Consider the following 24,159-nt stretch of genomic DNA (forward strand, 5'->3'; position numbering starts at 1 on the left):
GTCAGACTCTGTCTCTCCATAAAAGCCTATGGAAAACTATAAGCAAAAAAGGAGATGGAGATACTGAAAAATAGCAGAAGTGTTATTAGATATTCTAAACTGGATGAGAATATAACTGGGTCATCTCTATGAAAATATAGTGCAAACAAATCTGTTCCACTCGAGATATTATGATTACCCAGTTGGGAGTGTAAGTAAGATTTGGTTATTTATCTATATTTGCACTTTGTTCATTTGGATTATTTTTATAAATTTAGCCTCCTTATGCTTAAAATATACAATTATGAAACACCATTCTCCTTTGATGTTAACATTTTAAGCAATATGAAGAAATATATATGCAAAATGTGTTGTAGATACAAAATACAATATATATCTCTTATATTAATATAGGTGGCTATGTGTAGAGAGGAGTCAAGGAAATTTTTATGTCATATATTTTGTTTTCTGAAATCTGGAATGTGTTCTATCAAATCTGAGAAAGATTATGATATTTATTTATAGGAAAACCATGAGAAAATCAATAAGAAAAATAAATTTAAAGTACTAACTATTGTTTACCTTATCATATAGAAGATAAATCAATGAAATGAATAGTGATGTTTTATACCCCCACTGTATGTATTTTCTAAGAAACTCTGAAAATCTTAAAAATGCTATTTCAAAATCAATACATACTTTGGACTAGGAAATAATGAAAATCTTTAAAGTATGCTGTGATGATTGCAAGCATTCATGTAAATGCTTTGACATACTTCTTTTTACATCTGAGGAGACACTACAGTTAAATAATCACAAAAGGCTTTCATGGAAAGACTATTCTTCATTGACAATAGGTGATATGTTTCTCTACTGCCTGCCTCATTTTCTTTTTCTGATCCAGAGCTTTTTCATGGCATTTTTCAACTCTCCATTTCTCAGAGTATAGATTAGAGGGTTCAGCATAGGGGTAATAATGGTATAAAACACAGTCAAGGATTTATCAATGGATAAGGTGGAAGGAGGTCTCACATACGTAAAAATACAGGGCACAAAGAAGAGGAGCATGGCAGTAATGGGGGAGCCACAGGTGGATAAGGCTTTGCGCCTGCCTTCCTGGCTAAGATTCTTCAGGGAGTACAGAATGACCCCATAGGAGATGAGTAACAGTGTGAAGATGACCATACAGATCGCCCCATCGTTGGCCAGCACTATGAGGGCAATAACATGGGTGTCAGTGCAGGCAAGTTCTAACAAGAGGTACATGTCGCAGATGAAGTGGTCAATGACATTTGGGCCACAATAGGGAAGGTTGTAAACAGAGAGAGGATGAATTACAGCATGCAAAAGCCCACCAACCCAGGCCAAGAGCAGCAGCAGAGCACACACTCGCTTATTCATGATTGTCAGATAATGCAAGGGTTTACAGATGGCCACATAGCGGTCATAGGCCATGACCACCAGGAGGCATAAATCAGCACCGCCAAATAAGTGTCCTATAAACAGCTTGGTCATACAAGCTTGGAAGGAAATGGTTTTCTTCTCACACAGCAAGGCTATAATCATATTTGGAGTGACTATAGTTGAATAAACAGCATTCATAAATGATAAATAGCCAAGAAAGAAGTACATAGGGGCATTCTGCATTGAGCTGACCACCACATTCATGACAATGAGTAAGTTGCCCACCATTGTCACAATGTAGATAAGCAGGAAAATGACAAATAATATTTTCTGACCCTGGACACTCCGAGTGAGCCCCAAGAGGACAAACTCTGTTACATTGTTCCTTTGTTCCATAGATCTTTCTGTATATCTTTTTCCACTGTTCAGGACAAAGTTTTCTGTAAATATACTTATTAATTTCCTAAATCTTAAGATATTTGTCTATTCATTTAACCATTGGGCTGTATGGTTTATCATGATCCAGTATTTTCAGAGATTATAATACAAAGCTGCTTAAAACACTGTCCCAAACCTCAAATCTTACACAGAAGCAAGTTATCAAGATACATTAGTGAGAAAAGAGCAAATTTTAAGTAAATATTTTGCCACAGTCTCTTTCTATCCAGAAGCTAATAAAATTGTACAAATAATTATTACCTTATAAACATTAATTAAAATTTTAATTACAAAGTAAAGCAAGATTTTCTTATTTTTCTTTCCATTTATTAAAAAGATAACTTTCTCCATTATAGGTGTGGAAAAATCTTCTTAACCAACAAATAGCTATATTTGACAATTTCAAATTTCTTATTAGGATTTAGGAAAACATACAATAATGCCAACTGACAAAAGTAATTTTTTGAAAGATTTACATTTTAGAAGATATACATAGAGTTAATATCCAAAACAGATACACGTTTCTAAGCAGTCCACAAATTAAAAAGGTCAATAAAAATATAAAATAAATTTAAATTATCAACATCCAATTAAAGAAGAATACATCTAAATGGACAAGAAACATATTATAGGATGATGAAGCTTATCTGTGAACAGAAAAGTTTGAATTGAAATAATGGCTTGTTGACTACAGTATTGTTTGTGTTCTTAAAAATCACTGAATCAGGGTTTACAGATGCTATATCATCTTTAATAAATGAAATAAATAAATGAATGAAATAAATGAATAAGAAATAAATGAAATAAATGAAACATGAAACAGAAATAAATGAAAAAGAAACTAAAGAGACCATAGCAAAAATTAACAAAGCTAAAAGCTGTTTTTTGAAAAAATAAACAAAATTGACAAACCATTAGCAAGACTCATTAAGAAACAAAGGGAGAAGAACCAAATTAACAAAATTAGAAACGAAAATGGAGAGATCACAACAGACAACACTGAAATACAAAGGATCATAAGAGACTACTACCAGTAGCTCTATGCCAATAAAATGGACAACTTGGAAGAAATGGACAAATTCTTAGAAAAGTATAACTTTCCAAAACTGAACCAGGAAGAAATAGAAGATCTTAACAGACCCATCACAAGCAAGGAAATCGAAACTGTAATCAGAAATCTTCCAGCAAACAAAAGCCCAGGACCAGATGGCTTCACAGCTGGATTCTACCAAAAATTTAGAGAAGATCTAACACCTATCTTACTCAAACTCTTCCAGAAAATTGCAGAAGAAGGCAAACTTCCAAACTCATTCTATGAGGCCACCATCACCCTAATACCAAAACCACACAAGGATGTCACAAAAAAAGAAAACTACAGGCCAATATCACTGATGAACATAGATGCAAAAATCCTTAACAAAATTCTAGCAAACTGAATCCAACAACATATTAAAAAGATCGTACATCATGACCAAGTGGGCTTTATCCCAGGAATGCAAGGATTCTTTAATATCTGCAAATCAATCAACGTAATACAGCACATTAACAAATTGAAAGATAAAAACCATATGATTATCTCAATTGATGCAGAAAAAGCCTTTGACAAAATTCAACATCCATTTATGATTAAAACTCTCCAGAAAGCAGGCATAGAAGGAGCACACCTCAACATAATAAAAGCTATATATGACAAACCCACAGCAAACATTACCCTCAATGGTGAAAAATTGAAAGCATTTCCCTTAAAGTCAGGAAAAAGACAAGGGTGTCCATGCTCACCACTACTATTCAACATAGTTTTGGAAGTGTTGGCCACAGCAATCAGAGCAGAAAAAGAAATAAAAGGAATCCAGATAGGAAAAGAAGAAGTAAAACTCTCACTGTTTGCAGACGACATGATTCTCTATATAGAAAACCCCAAAGACTCTTCCAGAAAATTACTACAGCTAATCAATGAATACAGTAATGTTGCAGGATATAAAATTAACACACAGAAATCCCTTGCATCCCTACACTCTAACAATGGGAAAACAGAAGGAGAAATTAATGAAACAATACCATTCAGCATGGCAACAAAAAGAATAAAATACATAGGAGTATATCTACCTAAAGAAACGAAAGACCTATATATAGAAAACTATAAAACACTGATGAAAGAAATCAAAGAGGACACAGATAACTGGAGAAATATACCATGTCCATGGATTGGAAGAATCAATATTGTGAAAATGGCTATACTACCCAAAGTAATCTATAGATTCAATGCAATACCTATCAAGCTACCAACGGTATTTTTCACAGAACTAGAACAAACAATTTCACAATTTGTATGGAAATACAAAAAACCTCGAATGGCCAAAGCAATCTTTAGAAAGAAGAATGGAACTGGAGGAATCAACCTGCCTGACTTCAGGCTCTACTACAAAGCCATAGTCATCAAGACAGTGTGGTACTGGCACAAAGACAGAAATATAGATCAATGGAACAGAATTGAAAGCCCAGAGATAAATCCACGTACCTATGGACAACTTATCTTCGACAAAGGAGGCAAGAATATACAATGGAAAAAAGACAACCTCTTTAACAAGTGGTGCTGGGAAAACTGGTCAACCACTTGTAAAAGAATGAAACTAGAATACCTTCTAACACCATACACAAAAATAAACTCAAAATGGATTAAAGATCTAAATGTAAGACCAGAAACTATAAAACTCCTAGAGGAGAACTTAGGCAAAACACTCTCTGACATAAATCACAGCAGGATCCTCTATGACCCACCTCCCAGAATATTGGAAATAAAAGCAAAAATAAACAAATGGGACCTAGTGAAACTTAAAAGCTTTTGCACAACAAAGGAAACTATAAGCAAGGTGAAAAGACAGCTCTCAGACTGGGAGAAAATAATAGCAAATGAAGAAACAGACAAAGGATTAATCTCAAAAATATACAAGCAGCTCCTGCAGCTCAATTCCAGAAAAATAAATGAGCCAATCAAAAAATGGGCCAAATAACTAAACAGACATTTCTCCAAAGAAGACATACAGATGGCTAACAACACATGAAAAGATGCTCAACATCACTCATTATCAGAGAAACGCAAATCAAAAACACAACGAGGTACCATTACACACTAGTCAGAATGGCTGTTATCCAAAAGTCTACAAGCAATAAATGCTGGAGAGGGTGTGGAGAAAAGGAAACCCTCTTAGACTGTTGGTAGGAATGCAAACTAGTACAGCTGCTATGGAGAACAGTGTGGAGATTCCTTAAAAAAACTGGAAATAGAACTGCCATATGACCCAGCAATCCCACTCCTGGGCATACACACTGTGGAAACCAGATCTGAAAGAGACACGTGCACTCCAACGTTCATCGCAGTACTGTATATAATTGCCAAGACATGGAAGCAATCTAGATGCCCATCAGTAGACAAATGGATAAGGAAGCTATGGTACATATGCACAATGGAATATTACTCAGCCATTAAAAAGAATTTAATTGAATCAGTTCTAATGAGATGGATGGAACTGGAGTCCATTATACAGAGTGAAGTAAGCCAGAAAGATAACCACCAATGCAGTATACTAACGCATATATATGGAATTTAAAAAGGTGGTAACAATAACCCAATATGCAAAACAGAAAAAGAGACACAGATGTAGAGAACAGACTTTGGGACTCAGTGGGAGAAGGCAAGGGTGGGATATTCGGAGAGAATAGCAATGAAATAAGTATACTATCAAGGGTGAAACAGACCACCAGCCCAGGTTGGATGCATGAGACAACTGCTCAGGGCTGGTGCACTGGGAAGACCCAGAGGGATGGGATGGGGAGGGAGGCGGGAAGGGGGATCGGGATGGGGAACACATGTAAATCCATGGCTGATTTATGTCAATGTATGGGAAAAACCACTACAATATTGTAAAGTAATTAGCTTAGCTTCCAACTAATAAAAATAAATTTGAAAAGAAAAAAAATTAAAAACAAATTAAAAAAAGAAATAATGTCTTGTTGACTACAGTATTGTTTGTGTTCTTAAAAATCACTGATTTGCATTTCTCTGACAATGAGTGATATTGAGCATCTTTTCATGTGTTTGTTAGCCGTCTGTATGTTTTCTTTGGAGAAATGTCTGTTTAGTTCTTTGGCCCATTTTTTGATTGGGTCATTTATTTTTCTGGAATTGAGCTGCAGGAGTTGCTTGTATATTTTTGAGATTAATCTTTTGTCTGTTGCTTTGTTTGCTATTATTTTCTCCCAGTCTGAGAGCTGTCTTTTCACCTTGCTTATAGGGTTAGGGTCAGGGTTAGGGTCAGGCTCAGGGTCAGGGTCAGGGTTAGGGTTTAGGGTTAAGGTCAGGGTCAGGGTTAGGGGTCAGGGTCAGGGGTTAGGGTCAGGGTCAGGGCTTAGGGTCAGGGTCAGGGTTAGGGTTTAGGGTTAGGGTTTAGGGTTAGGGTTACTTTAGACAAGAATAGGGGCTAAAAATCAATGATCTAATAAGTATCCATATCAGGAAACTAGAAAAGAAAAATCACCAGCAACTCCCAAGGAAAACAGAAGGAAGAAATAATATAGATAAGAGGGGAAATTAATGAAATAAGAAACAAATCTATAATAGAAAGGGACAACAAATCAAGAAAATGTTTTCTTTGTAAAGACTAATTAAATTTATACATTTCTAGCAAGACTAGTTAAAAAAAGAGAAAGAAGCACATAAAACCCGTATCAGAAATGAAGCTGAATTTTTAAAATTATGAGAGAAATTTGACCAAATTTATGCCAGTAAGTTCAAATATTTAAATGAGCTATCTAAATTCCTAGGAAATCTGTTTTACTCAATCTGACATGCAAAAAATAGGAAATATCATTAGTCCTATAACTATAAAAATTATGAATTTACAAGATAAAAACTTCCTATAGCCCCATGAGTTACTAGTGTTGTGGTCTTGGCAAGCTATGTACCTATTTCCCCATCTCAGCAATGAAGATAATAACATAGTGTTAGGGCTTCCTTGGTGGCTCAGTGGTAAAGAATCCACCTGTCAATGCAGAAGACATAGATTCCGTCTCTGATCCAGGAAGACCCCACATGCCTTGGAGCAGTGAAGCTTGTGCGTCATGACTATGGAGCCTGTGCCCTACAGCCTGGGAACCACAGCTACTGAGCCCACACACTAGAGTCTGCAGCCTGTGTTCCGCAACAAGAGAAACCAGCACAATGAGAAGCCTGAACACCGCAACTGCAGAACAGCTCCTGCTTGCTGCAACTAGAGGAAAGCCCTCGCAGCAATGAAGACCCAGCACAGCCAAAAATTAAATAATTAAATTTTAAAAGGTAGCCTCATGTCATAGGTAGTACTTTGAGGATTAAATTCTGATAGAAGTACTTTGCACATGGTCTGGTAGTTGACTCATTCTCAGTGTATGCTGGCCGTTGAGTCTCCTTTACGGTCTGGGTGTGTACCACTAAATGTAAAAATGTGTCCTGTAGGCACCCTGCTGTGCCTGTTCTGAAAGGTAAAAGGGCCTGGTTTCTCTTTTTCTGAAGTAAAAGTGCTCAAGGGCAATAGATGCATCTTAAATTTTAAAATAAATCTTTTTCAATTCTGGTTTCCTCCAGAATTATATGGGCTTCCCTTATGGCTTCCCTCCTTTGTGGCTCAGCTGGTAAAGAATCTTCCTGCAATGCTGGAGACCTAGGTTCGATTCCTGGGTTGGGAAGATCCCCTGGAGAAGGGAAAGGCTACCCACTCCAGTGTTCTGGCCTGGAGAATTCCATGGACTCTATAGTCCATGGGATTGCAAAGAGTCGAACATGACTGAGTGACTTTCACTTTCAGGGTATATGCCCAGTAGTGGGACTGCTGGGTCATATGGTGGTTTTATTCCTAGTTCTCTCTCTCTCTCTCTCTCTTTCTCTCTCTCTCTCTCTCTTTTTTTTTAAAGGAATCTGCATACTGTTCTCTATTATTTGATAAAAATGAAAATATAGGCATGGGTAAATGTAACTAGGAGAAAGGAGAGAGCTCAAGTGGACTCACAGGGTATCACCGCCCTCGCAGTGAGGAAGGCTAGAAGGATGTCTGTTTCCTAAATTGGTATGGAATCTGCTTCTTGCCCTTTAAGCCACGGTGACTGACCCACACTCATTTCATGCTCCAGGTAACTTGGGCTTCTTTTTTCCTGGGTCAGCTTCTCTTGCTCTGGTCTTCTTTTTGCCAGATGTGAGTCCTGGCTCCTCACTCTTGTTCTGATTCTGCATCTGGATCTGCTGTTTGTAATTAGATCGCCCCGAGGTCTGAAGAGTCTTTAGAATGTAGAATGCATATAACTTGACATTCAAAGAAGTCATAACTCTGCAGATTAGGCAAAGAAATCTAATGTCTTCTTGGTGGATATAGCCTCATCCTTTCCCTTGTTGAGTGGATCACCCTTGGCTGTTGCCACAGCCCTTTTAGCTGACAACTGCTCTGGTTCAGCCACTGCCCCGCCATGAGTGGGGAACTGGCCCCTCTGAGGGTCAAATGCTGGAACCAGCCTTTCTGTAGGATGAGACAGTAAACATGGATTGGCTCTGTAGAAGGATGTGAGTAGAAGCCTTAATGTTCTGGGATTTTCTCCATTCCAGTGATTTCCCAACTCCCTTATAAGTCTACTCAACCTCAGCAGAGATGTATCCTCAGTGTGGGAGCAGATGCACACAGGAGCCATCTGACATGAAGGTGTAGCTTGATGTGCTAGACAGGGCAATAAGGGTTTCTGTGATAGACCCAGATTTTATAGTTTTAGCTGCAGATTTCATCCTAATTATCAGTGTCTGTAGAGACCTTCCCTAGTTCTTTGCCTCTGTTTTGTGAATATTCTTATCATTCTGTCTTCTCATCTGCACCTTAAACTCTTTCAGTTGGATCCAGTTCACTGGGCATTTTTGAGTCTCTTCCGTGTTCCAGGCACTGTGCGGAGCTGAGTGACGTCTTGTAGTAGCTGGTGGGTGGCCAAGTGTGTCTGGTGGGTATTTCCTTTCTTCCTTCTCTAAAACTGGCCAAGCACTGGGTGTGAGAGAGCTCTATGTTTCACAGAGTCAGGATATGATGGGGATGGTGATTCTAGACCTCATTCTGGGAGAATTTGGGATGATGCACTTCCATTCTGTGTGGCACCTGCGGCTGGGTAGGGACACGGAGAAGGAGGAATGAGAATGGCCGCCCGATGGGAGGGGGGACAGAGTGGCTGTCCCAGTTTACAAATACCTTACAGTTTCTTACTGTGTGCAGAGCTCTCCCACATGTATTCCAGTACTTTATCACTCCCTGTGAAATGATATCCCTGGTCCCTTTTTACAGAGGAGGAAACTAAGGATTTAAAAGGGCTACAAGACAGCTCACAACCTCATAGTTAAACTGCATCTTCTACTTTTGGTAACCCTTCCTCATGCTGCTCCAGCCACAGTGGCCTCCTGGCTGTCTCCCAAACAAGCCCAGCGTTCTCCTGCTTTAGTGCCTTTGTTTTTGCTATTCTTTCTGCCCGGAACGCTCTTCCCCCATTTATCTACCACATATATACAAATGCCCTCTGCTCCAGGACACTTGATCCCCCTTCCCATTTTTACTTTATCCACAACAATTTCTACCCTCTAACATATTTCACTTGTTAATTTTATTTATTGTCTGTCTACTACCAGATAGTTTGTAAACACCATGAAGGCTGGGATTTTTGTCTTTTATTAACTGTTGTGTCCCTAACGCTTTGCCCTACTCTTGGCATGGAAGAGGTCCTCAGTAAATAGTTGTTGAATGAATGAATGAAGGTAAAGATCCAAGGGCCAAACCCAGTCCAGCTGACTTCAAGTCCTGCCTTCTATTGACATTACATGAGGCCACTGGATTCTGAAATGATATACAGATTGATGCAGATGTGTGTTGGCATGACTGGTGGAGATGGCAACTTACCATCCTGGAACGCCTTCAAATAGGTTGATTTCTTTTGGCTCTAATATTTTAGAATGTAGAATGCATATAACTTGACATTCAGAATTGCCATAGCTCTGAAGATTAGGCAAAGACATCTAATGTCTTCTTGGTGGGTATAGCCTCATGCCAACGTGCAATCTACACAACTGTATAAAGAGACTTTATCCCAGTCCCAACTGAGAAAACACAGCCACATGCTGAAGTGGGTCTCAGGGCCTGTTGGCTGCTGAGTTGCAGGAGTGCGAGTCACTTTGGTTCTCTTTGCACAGTGCTCATTGTGGCCCTCAGAGCTGCCAGCCAGCTCTGGGTGGGTGAGAAAGAGAGAAAGGAGTGTGTTATAGAGAAGAGGAACATTTCACTGTGTCTCCTGCCTCAGAAATGCAGGGATCAAGGAACCTGTGGAGCAACATGGGAGCATAGGGGTTTGTGTGCTCTGAGAGGCTCTTGTGAGAGACCATGACTCCCTGCTCCAAAGGAAGTTAGGGAACTAGATTTCTGAGTCAGAACAGTGGATGCCAGGGAGCTGATGGTGTACTAATCTCATTATGAATCTGAGAACTCAAGGGTGAGTGTACAAAAGGTCATGGTGTGACTTTGGACCTTGGTGGGGGCCCTGGGAGTTTGGCCCTTTTAAATCCTTTGGGCCAAGGTATTTGCACTGGGGGAGCGAGTGACTCCTTTGTTCTCTGGCTGCCTCCTTTAATGAAGTCTTTTTTCCTCAAGTGAAACTGACTGACTGGAAACAAGTTTCTAAAACCCTGGGCACAGGATCCACCATGTTAGCTGGCCTGCAGAGGGCACGTTTTATCCAGAGTTGCATGTTCAAGAGAAGGTCAGCCCAGGAGAAGGGAACAGTTTGTGTTCAGTAGCCCAAGGTCACTGTGTCACAGACTCCTCAGAGCTGGACCCGAGATGGGCTTAGATCTGCTAAGACCTTTCCCGCCTAGAAAGTCCTCAGAACTGTAACCGCCTCATGGTGGCACATGAACAAAGAGGCAGGAAAAGGAGAGGAACCAAGGGTTCTTGAGATCCCGCAAGTACCCTCTCAGTTACTTTATTATTTCCTTAAAAAAAATCTATTTATTTATTTGGATCTGAAGAGTCTTAGTATGAGGGATCCTCAATCTTCATCGCAGCATGTGCGATCTAGTTCTCTGACCAGGGATGGAACCCAGGCCCCCTGCATTGGGAGCACAGAGTCTTAACCACTGGACCACCAGGGAAGTCCTCCCTCTCAGTTACTTTAAATAGTAATTTCTTTTCAGTTGTTCAAAACCTTATCAAGTGTGTTTTTTCTCTTTCTACTGATGAAGGAACTAGACCCAGACCAGTAGACTCAGCTATGAAAGTTACAGAGCTCATCAGGGGTAGAATTAGATTGCAAACTTGAAGCTGACTTTCTTCTGGGATACACATGGCCACCTCCTGATGAGGCTAAGTTAGAACCAGATACACACCCACTTGAAACTTTCTGAAACTGGGCCTGGGCTCCAAGTTCCACATAGCTCAGTCCTGTGGTTGAGATTTCCTTGAGAGACTGAATATACAAACAGATAACACCCAGACCATGTGTAAAATAGAACTCTGACTCACTATCTGTAGAAAGCAACCCAGGAAACTAACTTACTATCCACAACTCAGACTTGTAGGAAGTAAGCCCTCTGTCTCCTGCAGCCAGTCTAGGAAGCCAAAACCCCTGTGACCAATGACCCAAAAGGCCAAGACTTGATTCATAACTGACCACTTCCCTCATCCCCCACCCCTCACTTCCAACTTAGGGTCATCTGGAGACAGTCAAATATACACCCCTACCCAGACAGTGTCCCTTGTCCACCTCGCTCACCTACAGCTTCCCTAGTTTGGCAGCCTCTAGCCAGGGCATACATGAAGCCTTCGTCTTTTTCCACAGTGAAACTTTCCTGCTCCTCCACCTGCTTTTGAGTCCCTGCCAAATGCAAGTGATGGTGGATAACTCTCTTGCTATAGTTAGCTTTGAATAAAAAAAAAATGAAAATGTTTTAATTCACAAAAAAGATGCCCATCAACAGATGAATGAATAGAGAATATGTGGTACATATATACAATGTGATACTACTGATTCCAGAAAAGAATGAAATAATGCCACTTGTAGCAACATGAATGGAACTAGAGATGATCATACTAAGTGAAGTAAATCAGAAAGAGGAAGACAAATACCATATGATACCTTCATATGTGGAATCTAAAATATAACACAAACAGACTCACAGACATAGAGAACTGACTTGTGGTTGCCGAAGTGGGGTGGGGAAGGGTTAGTGGGAGTTTGGTGCTAGCGGATGCAAACTAGTGTATACAGAATGGAGAACAACAAGGTCCTACTGAATAGCACAGGAAAATATCAATATATTAAACATCCTGTGATAAACCATAATGGAAAATATATATATATAAGAATGTTTATATATGTATAACTGAATCACTTTGCTATACAGAAGAAATTAGCACAACATTGTAAATCAACTATATTTCAATAAAAAACTAATTTAAAAAAGCCTTCTCTTGTTTGCATTTGAATGACCTTCATTTATCCTTGCTCTTAAGTAATTTCCTGCAAGGAGGTTGCCTAACTCTTCAGGATACACTAATATAGTAGTTTACTTTGATATGAATCTTTTTGGTGTTTGTGTGTCTTATATCCATAATGAAGCATTAGACTTTTTGACAGAAGATACGCTAATATTTTCTCTAATGTCTTCTCAAAGAGCAGCACAATCCTATACTTAGTTAGTTAAGTTGCTCAGTCGTGTCCAACTCTCTGTGATTCTGTGAACTGTAGCCCACCAGGCTTCTCTGTCCATGGGATTCTCCAGGCAAGAATACTGGAGTGGGTTGCCATTTCTTTCTCCAGGGGCTGTTCCCGACCCAGGGATTGAACCCAGGTCTTCTGCATTGCAGGCAGATGCTTTAACCTCTGAGCCACCAGGGAAGCCCTACTTAGGCAACACTAATTAATATGTAGTTGATGAATTTATTTTACTTCCATATTTCCATTTATGTGGCAAAGTCAAGCAAGAGGTTCACAATTCTTTGCTTTTTGGGGGAGCATACAAGAAAATGGTATTTCTCAGGTTCCATGAGGTTAGCCTGGGAATATTGGATTGAATTCTGGTCAATGAGAACATGAGCAAAGGGCTTCCTTTACTCTTTCTCCCCTCCTTGTGACTAGAAGCAAAGAACTCCAAGATGGTAGAGTTAGAAGGTGGAAGCTCCAGAGATGCTCAGAGTAAATCATCAGGGGACTGTTGCCTGACCTGCCTCCAACGGTGAAATGAACAAGAGATGGACCTGAGATGAACCTCTGAGATATTGTCTCCCCTCACCAAAGTGGTCATGGAACCTTGACCAATAGTAAAGTCTCCTTGTTTCATACACCACTGGGGAGATCTGTCTACTGTGCCCTGTACCCTCTACTAAAACTTTTACCAACATAAGCAATTTAATGATATTTTCGCCATTGCAAAATGTGTAATTGGTATGATCACTTCAAATACACATGCCCAGGATCAGTTTCACAGGCACACAGGCTATGCGGCTGCATGGGGCCAGTGTGCTTAGAAGGGCCCCACATTTAATTTCAAGCTCTGATATTGCTGTCTTAAAATTCTTAAGTTTTGAACAAAGGGCCCCATATTTTCATTTTGCACTGGTCCTTGCAAATGATGTAGCCAGTTCTGATTGGGTGAACTGAGAAGTGAATAGAAATCAGGATCAGTTGTGGTAAAGGTAGGGTAGATTGCTCTTTCAATCAAGACCCAATATTGAAATCCCAGAATTTGGGGTTTCCCTGGTGATCCAGTGGTTAAGAATCTGCCTTCCAACTCAGGGGACACAGGTTCGATTCCTGGTCAGGGAACTAAGCATTTAACATGCAGTGGGTCAACTAAGCCCAAGAGCAGCAACTACTGAGCCTGTGGGCTCTAGAGCATGTGTGTCCCAGCTATAGAAGACCATGTGTTGCAGTGAAGACCCAGCCCAGCCAAAAGTAGAATAAAATTTTTTTTTAAAATCCTAGAACTTAATGAATTTGAGAATAGCATTTTCATGTTAAAATTTTTCCACGGAGCTTCCCCGGTGGTTCAGTGGTTAAGACTCCGAGCTCCCAATGCAGGGGGCTCAGGTTCAATCCCTGGTCAGGGAACTAGATTCCATGTGCTGCAACTAAAGATCCTGTGTGCTGCAACTAGGACCTGGAGCAGCCAAAAAAAAAGATAAATAAAAATAAATATTAAAAAATAAAACTTTCCCATAGCCCTCCATTATGTAAAATTCATGCTAAGATCAGAAAATCATGACCCAGAAGAAACTAAGGAAGTCCTGGTCTTTGTTCTCCACAAGGCTGGTGCTGTGGGGAAACATCTCTTCTGGAACACCCATGAGTGTGGGAAAAACTGGCATATATCTTGTAGGTCAATACATTTTCTAAATTTACTTTTCATGTTAATATATACATATGGATGTCTTGGGCTTCCCAGGTAGTGCTAATGGTAAAGAACCCACCTGCCAATGCAGGAGATGTAAAAGATACAGGTTCAATCCCTGGGTCGGGAAGATTCCCTGTAGGAGGGCACGGCAACCCACTCCAGTATTCTTGCCTGGAGAATCCCATGGACAGAGGAGCCTGGTGGGCCATGGTCCATAGGGTTGCACAGAGTCAGACATGACTGAAGCAACTAGGCATGAACACATGGGTATCTTAAATTTGACTAAAGCGAAATAAGGTATAAAAATATGAACATGGTATCAGTTCAGTTCAGCTGCTCAGCCGTGTCCGACTCTTTGCGATCCCATGAATCACAGCACGCCAGGCCTCCCTGTCCATCACCAACTCCTGGAGTCCACTCAAACTCATGTCCATCAAGTCGGTGATGCCATCCAGCCATCTCATCGTCTGTTGTCCCTTTCTCCTCCTGTCCCCAATCCCTCCCAGCATCAGGGTCTTTTCCAATGAGTCAGCTCTTCCCACAAGATGGCCAAAGTATTGGAGTTTCAGCTTCAGCATCAGTCCTTCCAATGAACACCCAGGACTGATCTCTTTTAAGATGGACCAGTTGAATCTCCTTGCAGTCCAAGGGACTCTCAAGAGTCTTCTCCAACACCACAGTTCAAAAGTATCAATTCTTTGGCGCTCAGCCTTCTTCACAGCCCAACTCTCACATCCATACATGGACCACTGGAAAAACCATAGCCTTGACTAGACGGACCTTTGTTGGCAAAGCAATGTCTCTGCTTTTTAATATGCTATCTAGGTTGGTCATAACTTCCCTTCCAAGGATTAAGCGTCTTTTAATTTCATGGCTGCAATCATCATCTGCAGTGATTTTGGAGCCTCCCCAAAAATAAAGTCTGACAATGTTTCCACTGTTTCCCCATCTGTTTCCCATGAAGTGATGGGACCAGATGCCATGATCTTAGTTTTCTGAATGTTGAGCTTTAAGCCAACTTTTTCACTCTCCTCCTTCACTTTCATCAAGAGGCTTTTTAGTTCCTCTTCACTTTCTGCCATAAGGGTGATGTCATCTGCATATCTGAGGTTATTGATACTTCTCCCAGCAATATTGATTCCAGCTTGTACTTCATCCAGCCCAGCATTTCTCATGATGTACTCTGCATATAAGTTAAATAAGCAGGGTGACAATATACAGCCTTGACATACTCCTTTTCCTATTTGGAACCAGTCTGTTGTTCCATGTCCAGTTCTAACTGTTGCTTCCTGACCTGGATAGGTTTCTCAAGAGGCAGGTCAGGTGATCTGGTATGCCCATCTCTTTCAGAATTTTCCACAGTTTATTGTGATCCACACAGTCAAAGGCTTTGGCAAATACCTTAGTTCATTGAAAAAGTGACTTGCATTTTGGAAATTGATTTCTTATATATTTGTTATAAATTTTCAATAAATATTTATCTTAAACTCAATTTATCTGTCTATAAAGTGGTAGTTATTACCAAAATAAAAATTGCTTGTAACTCTAAAAGATATTTCTGTCTGCAGTTATACAGTTGTATATAGGTTAACAAATAGCAAATCATTCGTTTGGGAATTCTGTAACCTTATTGTGAAATGTTCTCTTGTGGTAAGAACTTTAGACAAGAATTGCTATAACAAGCCCAGTTGTAATACAGACTCAGTTATATAACTTATTGGAAAGTATATTATTCATTTCCATAGAGTTGTTGCAGAAATTTTTAAAACTAAGTTGGTAATGGACCTTAATTAAAATATTACATATAATTTGGCCTAGCAATTATTCTACAGGGAAATTATTTCTTAGAGTAAAAATCACCTTTTATTGGGAATGTAGTTTAACAAATGATGCTGCACAATGATATTAATAAATATTAGGCATCATTTATGTGTATATCAGAGTAAATAATAATATGGTTTGTTGAATTTATAAAACAAAAGATATCATTAAAATATTTGCATGTATAAGATGAGACTGGAAAAATATTCACAAGTCATGGTTTTTTAATACATTTTCCTAGAGATGATAGTTAGGAAAGTTAGGGGGTAAGGGAAAGGATTTAAATTTTTGTAAAAGTAAGTGTCTGCTATAAAAGCACAAGTGTTGTACACCTCAAACCTTACATATATACTCATATTAGAAATGATCAATATAAAAACAATCATTATTGTTAATTATGGAAACCACAGAGTAAATTGTTCTATTCCCCCCCCCTTTTTTTTTTGAGATTGTTCAGTTTATTATAATAAGTTTGTGCTATTCAGGTAATCAAAATAACAGACAATAAATTTGGACATGGAAAATTGCAATTATTAGTTGTGTGTTCTATTTCTAGAGTTATATAAGTTTCAAAATTCCATGTTTATATAATAATCCTTCATATAGACAGGCAACAGTTCATTGCAGAAATATGACCTGTCACCAGTACTCAACGTTAAAAAATATGATGAAGCTTGAACCTGCTTTTTAAGTTTATTCCCACGAAAATATATGTAAGTTCTGCTCACATTTATGTGGAGCTGGCTACTTCCACGTGGATAGGGGACTGTCAAGAGTCTTCTCCAACACCACAGTTCAGAAGCATCAATTCTTCGGCACTCATCTCTCTTTATAGTCCAACTCTCACATCCATACATGACCACTGGAAAAACCATAGCTATATCTTAAATGCTTCCTCTTCATGCTCTCACATCTCCTAATGGGTCTAGTTCTTCAGGGAATGTCAGCCTCTTCTCTACCACTCAGAGAAGTTGACCTCCCATGGGTCTGGGTAGCTCTCTCTTTCCTATCAAGCCCACATGGACATTCTGGTCCCTCAGTTAGATCTGAAGAAGAGCAGCTGGTTTGGAGAAACCTTTCCCAGAAATCTCTTCACATACTTAATCAGATATTGACAAAGTGGTGGTTTAATTTTAGCTTTTCTCTTAATGTTCAGTGTAAAGCTGCCTTAGGTACTTTTTCAGAGGCGGAGGGTGACTGACAGAATGGGATTTGAGCACTCCTGCCTCGGTCCTTGCCCATAGTACCTTCCCATATCAACATTACCCTCCCTTCATGCCTAAGCACCCCAATTAACAATGACTACATCTCAGCTGACCCGGGGGTTCTTTAGTTGTCTACTTCCCTGAACCTCTTCAGAGAAATACTAAGTGAAGTGAAGTGAAAGTCACTCAGTCGGGTCTGACTCTTTGCAACCCCATGGACTATATGGTCCATGGGCTTCTCCAGGCCAGAATACTGGAGTGGGTAGCCATTCCCTTCTCTAAGGGATCTTCCCAACCCAGGAAATGGACCCAGATCTCCCGCATTGCAGGCAGATTCTTTACCGTCTGAGCCACAAGGGAAACCCAAAGAGAAATACCAAAGAGACTGTGAAATGAAACAACAGAGCTCTAAATCTCAGCCTTGTTTGGAGGCATGCATGCTAAGTTGCTGGAGTCAGGTCTTACTCTTCGTGACCCTATGAACTCTAGCCCACTAGGCTCTTCTGTCCATGGGAGTCTCCATGCAGGAATACTGGAGTGGGTTGCCACGCCCTCCACTAGGGGATCTTCCCGACCCAGAGATTGAACCTGTGTCTCTTATGTATCCTGCATTGACAGGGGGGTTCTTTATCACTAGCACCCCATGGGAAACCCTAGTTTGGAGGGGCCTTTGCCTAAAGATACAACCATTCAATTCTCCCTATACCTCCTCCCCTCAGGTTCCAGAGGTTACTGTGGCTCATGGTCAAGGGCAGTGACCTTTATCCTGACCTCTGAAGCAACCTCACAAGACAGATTTGCCCCTGGAAAGATGATAACGCCCTTCTTCCCCAAAAAAAAAAAAAAAAAAAAAGAATTCTCTCTAAAATTGGAGGTGAGGGTCTGGCAGAAAGAGTATGGGCTTTGGGGACTGGAAGATTAGTGTTAGCATCCCAGCTCTGGTCCATGTGCTTGAGAGGAGCACTCAAGCTCCCTGAACCTCATTTCCTCCTGTGATATGTCCTACTGTTGTTGTGAGAATTATATGAAATGCTTTCTGTTAAGAGTTGGCCCAGGATGAATGCTCTGTATTCATTGGGTCTCCCTTCCCTTCTTTTATCAGCACAACCTTGGTGAAATCTTTTTTCAAGTCCCTTAGGTCTTAAAGCTCTTTTTGGCATGTTTTACATGGCCTTCTTGAAAACAGGCACAAAGCCTTTCCTTTTGATGATTTTCTAAGGAAAAGAAAAAAGCAAAGATATTCTGGTTTTGATTCATAAGAATGAATTTATAGTTTTTCTTTTTTCTTTTTTTTCTTTTTTTTTTTAATTTATTTATTTATTTTTTCAGTGGGTTTTGTCATACATTGACATGGATCAGCAATAGATTTACACGTATTCCCCATCCCGATCCCCCCTCCCCCCTCCCTCTCCACCCGATTCCTCTGGGTCTTCCCAGTGCACCAGGTTTGAGAATGAATTTATAGTTTTTATATATGTCCAACACAATTTCATTCTGTCCCACCCCTTTGTATGTTTTGTATGTATGCTGCCCTCTTCACATAGTTAATATCTGTCCACATGCACTGGTCCACCCCATTAGCCTGTGGGCTCCTGGGGAACTGGCACGTGTCTAAGTTGTTAGGATGTAAAAGAACTGTTTTTCACCCTTGTAGGGTCTTCTGGCTGGTCTAAGAATTAAATTGACATGAGACAGATTAACAGGAGAAAATGGAATTTAATTTCTTGGGTACAAGAATCCCACATGTGTGAGAGGTTCAGAGAAAAGTAAAACCAGGTAAAAATGCCGTCCTGAGCTAAGGAATGGGATAGGGACTTGGGGCTCTCAAGGACAGGAGGGTCAGTCACAGGGCAGCAAGAAGAAGAGCAGATGTTTGGTAATTAAGTGTTTGCCCTGCCTTACAGACAGTAACTTAGATCAAATTTATCCCTGAAAAGAACTGTTTTCCTGGGAAAAATCTCCAGTTTAAATTCTTCTAGGTTAGTTAAGGGAGGGAAAGTAGCTTCTCTTGGGTCCAGAGGGTCTAAATGGCCACATGTCAAGGTGGCATATCTTGGGGAGGCCTGTTCTGAACCCCCACAAAGTACCTTCACATTCTCAAGTTCTGGCACAAGGGCCTGACTCAGAACAGAAGGTTGTGCAAGTTTGCTGAGGGAATGAGGGAATGCCTGGAACGTAGCTACAGCTACATGACCTGGAAAGATTTTGTTCACATCTTCCCTGGCTGACAGTTGGCTGCCTTGAATTTTATGCTGCATTTAGACATTTCTTTTGCCTGGGTTTTCCAGGAAGAAATAACATCAGTTGTAAGAAATGAATATATTCATTTGCAAGTTCTTTGGAAGAAAACACTCATCCATGATCAATTCTGTTGATCTGATCAGATCAGATCTTCCTTATTTAGAGGGCAAAGGCATATAGGAAATCTACCCACCCCACTCCCCTCCCTATTGCTTGCCACATTCAGTTCAATTCACTTCAGTTGCTCAGTTGTGTCTGACTCTCTGCGACCCCATGAACTGCAGCACGCCAGGCCTCCCTGTCCATCACCAACTGCTGGAGTCTACCCAAACCCATATCCATTGAGTCGATGATGCCATCTCATCCTCTGTCGTCCCCTTCTCCTCCTGCCCTCAGTCTTTCCCAGAATCAGGGTCTTTTCAAATGAGTCAGCTCTTCGCATCAGGTGGCCAAAGTATTGGAGTTTCAGCTTGGGTCTTCCAGAAAGTTTGACCATCATGAAATCTTCCTAGGTGACTGTATGCTAAAGTACCTAACACTAATAAAATGCAAGTCTTTGTACTTTGCTGGTGGCCCAGTGGTTAGGAATCCACCTGTCAGGGGACACAGGTTCGATCCTTGGTCTGGGAAGATTCCACATGACACAAGGTAACTAAGCCTATGCACCACAGTTGCAGAAGTCTGCACACCCTAGAGCCTGTGTTCTGCAACAAGAGAAGACTCCATCTATGAGAAGCCTATACATAGCAACTAGAGAAAGCCCATCACCACAATGGAGACCCAGAACAGTCAAAAATAAATAACTTTTTTAAAATAAGCTTTTTCCCAAGACACAACTCAGAAGTAGATGTAAGTTCTCTAATCACTCAAGTTTCTACTCCTCAAGTTTAAATTTCATTGCATCTCAAGATAGGGCTCCAAGTTTAACTATAGCAGGATATGAAATGGAATATCTGGCATCCAAGTTGGAAAGATGTGGCTAAAAACTCAAAGAAAAGTTTGTGGAAAGGAGAGTTCTAATCTACTGCAGGCTGGGAAGGGATATAATTTAACTTGTCCACTAAACAAAGCCCAGTGCCTTTCTTGCTCCATGTGGATATCTCCTCACCCTTCAAGGCACACCTCAAAGTCTCTTTGTACCTTTCCTCCTCCCAACAGAAGCATGCTCAGTCCTTCCCTCTCCTGTGATTCCTCAGCCTTTAGCTGGTGCAGCGGTTTTAGCAGAGCAATTCTTCCCTGGCTGGGAGTATTTGTATCTGCTTCCCCCAGTAGGAGAGGATATGGGGTCTTATTCCTCTTGGATCCTCCCATATTACTTAGCATATTTGAGGAAAAAGACAACAGCAGTTTGCATTTACTGAATCCTATAGCACTCCACCTCATGTGAAGAATTGACTCATTGGAAAAGACCCTGATGCTGGGAGGGATTGGGGGCAGGAGGAGAAGGTGACAACAGAGGATGAGATGGCTGGATGGCATCACTGACTCGATGGTCATGAGTTTGAGTAAACTCCAGGAGTTGGTGATGGACAGGGAGGCCTGGCGTGCTGTGATTCATGGGGTCGCAGAGTCGGACACGACTGAGCAACTGAACTGAACTGAACAGAACTGACAGCACTCCAACCACGCCTATGTACCTTATAAACACCACATCCTTTAATCCTGAAAACAAACCTGCAAGATTGTTGTTTGATTTGCTCCCCCCGCCCCAATATACTATTATGAAAAATTCTAAACATGCAGAAAAGTTGAAAGAATTTTTTCATGAATACCCATAGACTCACCACCCAGATTCTACAATTAACATTTTGTCATACTTGCTTACAGACTTCCCTTGTGGCTCAGTTGGTAAAGAATCTGCCTGCAATGCAAGAGACCTGGGTTCGATCCCTGGGTTGGGAAGATTCCCTGGAGAAGGGAATAGCAACCCACTCCAGTATTCTGGCCTGGAGAATTCCATGGACTATTTATGGGGTTGCTTGCTTGTTTTATCACACACTCTCCATCTGTTCATCCTTCTATATATTTGTCAATCCACCTTATTTTTGGTGCATCTTAAAGTAAGGACAAACATATTTTCAGTCTTTATTTTACAGACTCACAAAGTTTTAGAGAGGTTAAACATTTTGCAAAAGGCAACATGACAAAGTTGTAGGTAGAAATAACATTTAAATTCCCCATCTGCTTACTGCAGAATCCATTGCTCTCTCTGCTCTACCATCCTTCATTTGGTCAATACTTGTTGAATGAATTAGTGAATGATGTCATTTGTGAAGAGCATCAGTAAAGAAATGCTGGTTTACTGGCAAAAGAAAAGTTCTGTGTCCACATTTTGAAGGTTCCCTTTGTTAATTAAATAACTATTACTTACTGAACTATGAATTTACATTAGTATTTACATTAATATGGGGGAGGTAGACAATTTAGAAAAAACAAATTTAAACATTGGAAAACTTCAGAAAGTGATTATTCTATGAAAGAAATCAAACAGGATGAGGATCTCGGTAGGGTCTGCATGCTGAAGCTGACACTGGCTGGGCAGGAGGGAAAGGGGAGCACCCAGGAAAGTGATAGCAACTCTGGGGTGAACCAGAGTGTGAGCAGATGCCAGCCTTGAGGGACAGCTGGAGGAAGGGTGCTTTGCCCAACAGGAACAGTGGGTGCAAAGTCGCTGGGGTGAGGATGATTTAGGCATGTGTGGGGGAGAGAAACGAAGCCAGAAGGGCTGAGCAGACCAGGGTCAGAACAGATGAGCCTTGAAGAGGGTAGGGCTGGCCTCACAGGCCGAGGAAGAAGTCTTAAATGTAAAGAAAGTGAAGTCACTCATGCTAAGTCGCTTCAGTAGTGTCTGACTCTTTGTGAGCCCATGGGCTGTAGCCTGCCAGGCTCCTCCATCCATGGGATTTTCCAGGCAAGAATACTGGAGTGGGCTGCCATTTCCTTCTCCAGGGGATCTTCCTGACCCAGGGATCGAACCCAGGTCTCCCATATTGCAGGCAGACACTTACCATCTGAGCCACCAGGGAATCTCTGGTGTAAATACAGGTGCAATAGGAAACCACCAGAGAATTTTCAGAATGGCAGAGTGCCAAGATATGTAAAGATTACTCTAATTCACTATGGGAACCAGACTTTAGGAGTCAAGAATCAAAGCAAGGATACCTGTGTAATGGGCAGAATTGTGTCCTCCCAAAATTTACATCTTGAAACTCTAACCCCTAGTACCTCAGAATGTATTTGGATCTTTACAAAGGCAATTAAGTTAAAAGGGGTCATTAGGATGGCCCCTATTTCCATGAGATTGGTGCCCATATAAGACGAGATTGGGTTTCCCTGGTGGCTCAGATGATGAAGAATTTGCCTGCAATGCAGAAGACCAGGATTCAATCCAGGGTCAGGAAGATTCCCATGGAGAAAGGAAAGGCTACCCACTCTAGTATTCTTGCCTGGATAATTCCATGGACAGAGGAGTGTGGTGGAATACAGTCCATGGGATCACAGAGTCGGACAGGACTAAGTGACTAATACTAACTACAAAGAGATTAAGACACAGACACGTAGGGATGATTATGTGAAGACACCGGGAGAAGATAGCTATCTACACGCTGAGGAGAGAGGATTCAGAAGAAATGAACCTTATCGAAAATTTGATCTTGGACTTCCAGCCTCCATAATTATGAGAAAATAAATTTCTAATGCTACAGACACACAATTTCTGGTATTTTGTTATGGCAGCCCAGCAAACTAATACAAGTAGTTCATGGTCTATTTGAGTGATGATGGTGTTGCAAAGAGAAGTGATAAGATTTAGGATCTATTGGAAGCAGAGCCAACAAAATTTGCTGATAGACTGGACATGAAGGAGAGAAGAGTCAAGGTCAGGGGTGACTCTTAGGGTCAAGTTTGAACCATTGGTTGAATGGAGGTAGGGAAAACTTGAGGAAGAAGTAATTGGGGTGGAAGTCTAGAGTTCTGTTTTGGACAAGCTGGGTTGAGCAATTGAGCAGGCAATGGCATATGAACTCTGTTGAGCCCTCATGGTAACTACAGAAATAACTGATTCCACTGAGCATCTGATAGGTGCCAAGAACCATGGGAGGAACTTACGCTAAAAGAGAAGAATACAAGGTAGACCTTGTGGTCCTAAAAGCTAAGAACTTGTTTTAAATCCTCAACCATGTCCCACAGGATTGAATTTTTCTAATGGCCAAAGTCAGAAAAAGAAGTCCTGACCAGAGCTTCAAAGATAAAACAAATCTTCGGGGTGTTTTTGGGACCAGGTGTATGTAATGCTTGTCTGAGTAGGAGTCAAAATGTGACACTGCCTACATAGTCATGTTAAATGATCAGAACTTAACTGAACATGTTTTTGTTAAGATGATTTCATTTGTCTAGGACGCTGCATTCTTAGAACAAAGAAAGTCAGGGACAGAAATGTATTATAAGTTTTCCACCTTCAGACTCAACCCACGCAAGTCAAGTTTCACTAGGTTCTTTAGCCTGTTATTGTATTTTACCTTATTTTAAATTTGATTTTACTGTAAATTACTTCATATCTGTTTTTTAAATAAGTGGTAATGTTGAGAAGATGTAATCAAAACCCATGGTTTAAATGACAGTAAAAAAGCTGCATTACCC

The 24,159-nt window shown here is 40.6% G+C and overlaps 1 protein-coding gene across 1 annotated transcript; it reads right to left on the reverse strand.

Moving 5' to 3' along the window:
* Positions 1 to 861: 861 nt before the first annotated feature.
* Positions 862 to 1,779, reverse strand: LOC122674798 (olfactory receptor 4A15-like). The gene has a single exon (XM_043873349.1). The coding sequence runs from the start codon at positions 1,777 to 1,779 to the stop codon at positions 862 to 864; it is 918 nt and encodes a 305-aa protein (XP_043729284.1).
* Positions 1,780 to 24,159: the final 22,380 nt, after the last annotated feature.

This window comes from Cervus elaphus, chromosome 18 (assembly GCF_910594005.1).
Source record: "Cervus elaphus chromosome 18, mCerEla1.1, whole genome shotgun sequence".
In the NCBI taxonomy this organism is placed as follows: domain Eukaryota; kingdom Metazoa; phylum Chordata; class Mammalia; order Artiodactyla; family Cervidae; genus Cervus; species Cervus elaphus.